The 6,438-nt window shown below is 34.8% G+C and overlaps 1 protein-coding gene across 1 annotated transcript in view; it reads left to right on the top strand.

Moving 5' to 3' along the window:
* Window positions 1-546: 546 nt before the first annotated feature.
* LOC117103562 (probable ATP-dependent RNA helicase DHX58) overlaps window positions 547-6,438 on the top strand; it is a 28,683-nt gene continuing 22,791 nt past the window's right edge. Inside the window, exon 1 of the mRNA XM_033244133.1 lies at window positions 547-916. Within this exon, the coding sequence (XP_033100024.1) occupies window positions 628-916 (289 nt within the window). The 5' untranslated portion in view covers window positions 547-627. The remainder of the gene's footprint in view (window positions 917-6,438) is intronic.

Genomic DNA, 6,438 nt, shown 5'->3' with positions numbered 1-6,438 from the left:
AGCTCTTTTAAACTCATTAAAAGAAAACTAAATTATTTTAGTTTTAAAAATGTATAAATTAAGCTTATTGCTGGATTTTAGCTGCTATTTTAGCTTTAAAAAATCAGTTTTATTACTAATATTGATTATTATCATTGTTGTTGTAATGCCAATTGTACTTTGAATAAAAATATTTGAGGCGGTTTTTTTGCTTTGTGACGACATAACTTCGGAACTCAATTTTCGCCACGTCACTAAACCTCTTTGTGTGCGTCTCTTAACCTCGTTGTGTGGGAAATTCCCACTATTCAGGCGATACTATTACGAGACTTAGAGGGGGAATAATAATGACAATTATTTCCCTGTCATTTGTTTTTTTACATTGTATTCTTTGCAGTGCACAATACACATTAGGTCATAAGACGTAGTTCTACGTATGTACTTTGAATATTCAACACAATTAATACTGTTTGAAATAATATGAGTATGTATTCTACGCACGTTGTTACCCACTATTATTATGAGGTAGGCATCGCATCATATGCTGTCAATGAGAATGTTATAAAGGCCTACGTCGACGAAGGGTGTAGTACGATTGTCAACGTTAATTTTCATATTATTCGGGAAACTAAATATACAAATATTGTAATGGCCGTGCACATTCCTACCCCCGGGGGCATACCTCTCTTCGGTACCACTGTTCTTCGGATATCCAGGGAGTTGACAGACAAAGAAGTTGCTACATTGAAATCCGTATGTAGTCTTAGCGATTATTTAACGGAGTCGGAACTTAAACCAATACAAGACGCCCCATCTCTTTTCAGAGCATTACGAAAAAATGGCACACTTTCGGAAACCAATCTAGGCAGTTTGGAATGGTTACTTTCAAATATTAATCGGGTCGATTTAATCCAGAAGTATCTACCTAAAAACTCTGGTAAGGAAATTTTATTTTTATGTAATGGCCTAGCGAGTATGTTCCTCTAGGCTATGTTCATAAATAAAACATAACGGTTATCATTATTCAAAGAGAGGTGTCAAGCATTTATATTGTAGTAATATATTGAACGCCATCGCTGCCTTCCGGAACAACTATCCATTTGGATACCATTAGGTTCAACTCTTTTACTGTACCATTCGGCGCATTTATATTCGGCCCTTTTACCATTACGAATAAAATCTAACCTTTAACATCGGGTCAAATGAAAAAAAAGTTCAACAGCTGTGGGAATGAGCCTACATATTGTTCTCTACCAATGCAGGAGAAAATTGACGAGAAGAGAGTTTCTTCAGTTCCAAATTTTATTTTTGACGTATCTTGTCGGAGAAGTTTGTTATTTTTTTTTATAACAAAATTTACTGAATTATAATGTGGTGAGAGAATTTAAATGATTTAAAAGTGATTTGGATGTATCATCGCATCTGTAATGATAACCTAAAGCGGTGTCTGGCAATATTTTTATAATGATTTTGAAATGCTTCAATAAGAAAATTGAGAAATAATTAGAAGTCTTCGTTTTTAGGTATTTGGTCTTCGTTTTTTAGACACAATATGATGTCTATAAAACGAAGACCCTTAAATATTTCACAAACAGACGTCCAAATAATATCGCAATTTTGATTTTGTGACAGCCTGGAGTAATATCATTGAAATAAAAGAGAAACAAAATATGGGTATTCGTTTTTGGGTCTTCGGTCTTCGTGTTAGACACCCAAGACATCTGCAACATGAAACACTAGTAGACTGTGTGTTGTGTAAATAGACACGACATACAGGCAACTAGTGCTTCAGTGTGTTGTGTAATTACACAAAATAATTATAAAAAGGGAAATATCGTTTCTGGAAACAATAAAATATTATCAGAAGCAAATGAAATACACCTAAACCTATCTTTTTGTTCAAAAGTTAATGAAAACGCGGCAATGATTCAGCTTAATGCTTATCTTACTTCAAACAAACTTTTTGAACACTTGCAGTCGGCGTATCGTCCACTCCATAGTACTGAAACAATTACTCAAGGTGTATACTGACATTGCTGTCTCGATTGATAAACATCGAGGTGTCTTGTTAGTCTTGTTCGATTTGTCAGCTGCGTTTGACACAGTTGACCATACGATCCTTATTAATCGTCTAAATAGTTCTTTTAGATTTTCAGGATATGCCTTAAGGTGGTTTGATTGCTATCACACCAACGAGAGTTGTCGTGTCTGTGTCGATGATAATTACTCAAATCCACACTTATTAACTTTTGGGTTTTCGTAAGGCTCGGTAGTTGGTCCTGCTCTATTTAGCTTATACATCAGTCCGCTTGGAGACATCATCAGGCGTCATTGTATTAAATATAATTTTTATGCTGATTGTTACAGTTGAAAATGTATTTCCTTTATATTATTGTACAGTTAAGCATGAAGTAAAGTTACAGACACATACACCGAAGTGTATAGATGCAGGTGAAGGGCGTGTCAGACGTGCGAATGGTACCCTGTCAAAACAGGACCAGGAAACGCATAGAAGCCCGACCCCGGCAGGCTAGATAGAGTGTGATAGGCTGTACCAACCCAGTCTTACATGGCAGGGGATTGAGAGCAACTGTTTGTACTGTAATCGCGTTCACAGACTGTCAGAGATTTCCGAATTAAATTATTGTTGAAATGGCATGAACGTTGTATGTGAATCATTGTTTGACTCGATCCATGTGACACTGATGATCTGCAACTCTATCTGGATTTTGATCCTTCTCTTCCCTCTTCTGTTGATCTGGTTTTGGATAGGCTTAGGGTATGTATCAAGGATGTTAAGATTTGGATGGCTAAGAATAAGCTTAAACTTAATAATAACAAAACTGAATTCATTGTCTGTGCTTCCAAGAGGCACTTAGAGCTTGATCACGTTAGACAGGCCTCTCCGTCACTTAGGGAACTTAACATTCTATCCACTAACTCGGTCCGTAATATTGGCGTCACATTTGATTCCACGCTGTCACTCTCTAATCAAGTTCAGTCAGTTTGCAAATCGAAGAAGTACCATATACGATATAATGGAGAATTCGCAAATTTGTCGACTATGACACCTGTCATGCAGCAGTTCATGCACTTGTTTTATCTAGAATTGATTACTGCAATTTATTGTACTCTGAGTTGACTTTAACGATTCTCTAAAAGTACAGAAGTACAGAATTCTGCTGCACGTCTTATTTTTAACATCCAATCCTGTCATACTCACACTTCATATCTTCTTCGTGGACTTCACTGGCTGCCTTTTAGGCAAAGGAAAGGGTTTATTCAAATTAATGGTTCTTGCTTTCAAATCACTGTCTGGCCTATGCCCACAATATATCTCTGACTTTTTACTTGTACATAAAAATTCGTACCAGATCAGCTTTGAATGTTAATTTCCATCAACCTATCTTTAACAAGCGTATTGGTAACACATATTTTTCGTGCGAGGCGCCACTCATCTGAAATAACCTACCAGTGCACATTCGATCTTCACCATCTGTGACTGTCTTTAGGTCTAACTTAAAGACTCACCTCTTTAACTAATTATCCCATTTTTATTCAGTTTTTTTTTTCTTATTTATTGTTGCATTATTTATTCATGATTCCAAACTTTGCCACTGCTTCTTTTGATTTGTTTACTTGTTCTGTGCTTTGGTTAGGCAATGATCACGGCTGCTTGTGGGTTGTGAGGTGCCTTATGTGGGGTGCAGCGCTTTGTATCTGCAAAGAAAGGCGCTTTACAAATGTTCTGATTGGATTGGATTGGATTCGATTGGATACACATCCACCTGCAAACAAACATCGCCGAATTCCTCTATTCCTAACTAACTTGATTAGAAGCGAGGTGACCAGATGGCCTTTTTTTTCCGAGATTATTTTTGTAAAATATAGATGGCGGCTTCGTTTCCAGATATGCTTCTAGGGTTATATCCGAGGTTTTACGTGATATAAGTCTATGAGTAAAAACACAGAATGCAAAATTGTTAAGGTTTCGGGGACCCATTAGGGGTCTGCAAAAAACAAGTCCAAAGGGTCCGCGAAAACTGTTTGGGACTTCTAGACCTATTTTTCATGATTCCATTATTTTTCTTGTCTTACAACACTGTGATAAACATTTACTTAGCATCAGTAATATTTACCCAAATAGTATATTTTAACAATTAGACAAAAATATATATGACTTTGTATGGCAAAATTTATGGTAAAAAGAAACACGTTAATTTGTAATACGGAAGGTTGGGGGGGGGGTTAATAATTATCAATATAAGAAGTATGATTAAGGAATTCAAATAAATGGATTAAGAGATACGAGGATGATGCTGCCTCAACATGGAAAATTAACGCAATATGAGAGAAAACGAAATTGTTGAGTAACCCAAATAACCCAAATTAATCCTTAAAATATTCCACATTATTACAAGGATAGAATTACATCTTATTTCGGTAAATGTTATTTACCAATACTTGGCATAACCAACGTATTCAAATTATTAAGAGATTTTTTTACTACAAAATATTTTTGAAGGTATAAATTTAGTAAGCGACATATATAAAGAGGATAGGAATGTAAAACGTAACCTTTCATGAGCTAGGTTAAGATTGGTGTACCAATGTTTGTATGTGTTGGAGAAGCATTATATGATCTATTCCATTAAATGAATTAGAAACAGGAGTTAGGAACAGGTTTTGTTAGAAATTCCGGGAATCCTATTAGAATCACTGTGACAAGTAATGAAGAAGAGATCTTGTTAAATAATCTTATAATTTTGATTTTGTAAAAAAGATAGGCGAAAATCATACGTCACGTACAGAAAACAATTTTATGAGGAATTGATTTGATTTAAACAGACAATAAAGGGATATTATTCCTTGCCATTCAAAGCTAGTCAACAAGTTAAAATTCGAATTTTCCAATACAACATAAAATATTCAACTGTTTAATGACCAATTGTAAGTTATTAAAAATTAAAATTATTAAAAATGTAAAGAGATTTTATAAAATGTGGGAAAAAAGCCACCATTTTGAGTATTGATTTCAGTTACCAAGACAAAATATTTGATATCGAGGTACATGACCCTGCTGATGACATAATTATTGTCGAAATATTGAATGCCAACACGATGGCGTACATTTCAATACTTGGAGTATGCAATGTACTTTTCAGACCCTAATATACTACCATTAAACTTTAGTATAATTTTTGGACTAAAAACGTATCTCTGTAGTCCCTACTGGTATTTTAAAGCCTTGCATGAGGTGCTACGTTTCTTTCAACTCCAAAGATTTTTGGAATACTGTGATTATCATAATTTAAACTTGAGTATGTAAATATTTATTTTCGCTATAAGTAACCATAGGAAAATCAAGAAAGATATTGCACAAGAAACAAGAACATAAATGCTACAAACTGGAAGCTCCATTGCGGCTGGTTTGCTGTGTGGAGCGTTTTGATCGATAAACTACAGGAGATTGTCCGGTTGCGATTGTGCATGAAGCGATTCATCTGATTTGAGTTCAGTTGGCCGTGAGGTACTGTCAATGATTTGCAGATTTGTTTACCCACTTTTCATGTGTTGATACTGATTGTTTACTTACCTCTGGCCTACAGGCTTTTTAATGAAATTGAATAAGATTTTCGCTTATTTTGTAAAACTGATAATAAATAAATAAATATATATATATATATATATATATATATATATTAAATATAATATAATATATAATAATGTCAGTTGTCAGGCAACGTATAGTGCTCGATGCTATGCAGAGCGGTATAATAAATAATAATAAATAATAATAAGTAATAATAATAAATAATAATAATAATAAATAATAATAAATAATAATAATAAATAATAATAATAAACAAACCATAATGCAACGTATTTTCATTAAACAGCAACGTTGATTGAGTCTAATACCGGGTTGTTATAATCTAAAACCACGTGAACTGAGTGAGATGAACAACTACCGATGGTGCTCAAAATTGTTGCTTTCCTCCTTAGCTTCGTGTGGCAAACCATGGAAGAACTCGTCTGGTCGAATTTTCTACACGAAGCTGAGTAGACATAGTTTCGTACACGAACGCTAATCGGTTGGCTCGCCCAGTGCATAGCACATGGTTGCTGTTTCACGTACACGAACGCTAATTGGTTGGCTCGCCCAGTGCAGCGCACATGGGTTTAGTTTGTCTCAACAGGCCCAGACAACACCACATCTCCACAGCTCTCTGTTGTTTAGAATAGGCATGAAGGGGAATTCCCAAGTTATACCTTTGTCGTTAGGTAATCTTACAATATTTTCATGTTCTTTATTGTAGTTAAATAAAAGATATAAAGTGATGAATTAATACAATACAGTATTATATGTTTTTGAGTAGGAATTTGGCACGGTGTCTGCATTTTGAAAGGAGTTCCTGCCTTTTGTTCAAAGTAGATTATTTGTCTGCATAAATCGCC

The sequence above is a fragment of the Anneissia japonica genome, unplaced genomic scaffold (assembly GCF_011630105.1).
Source record: "Anneissia japonica isolate Jap-2015-1 unplaced genomic scaffold, ASM1163010v1 scaffold6792_len961167_cov158, whole genome shotgun sequence".
In the NCBI taxonomy this organism is placed as follows: domain Eukaryota; kingdom Metazoa; phylum Echinodermata; class Crinoidea; order Comatulida; family Comatulidae; genus Anneissia; species Anneissia japonica.
The sequence above is the reverse complement of the archived record's forward strand: the minus strand, read 5'-3'. Positions and strand labels throughout refer to the sequence as shown.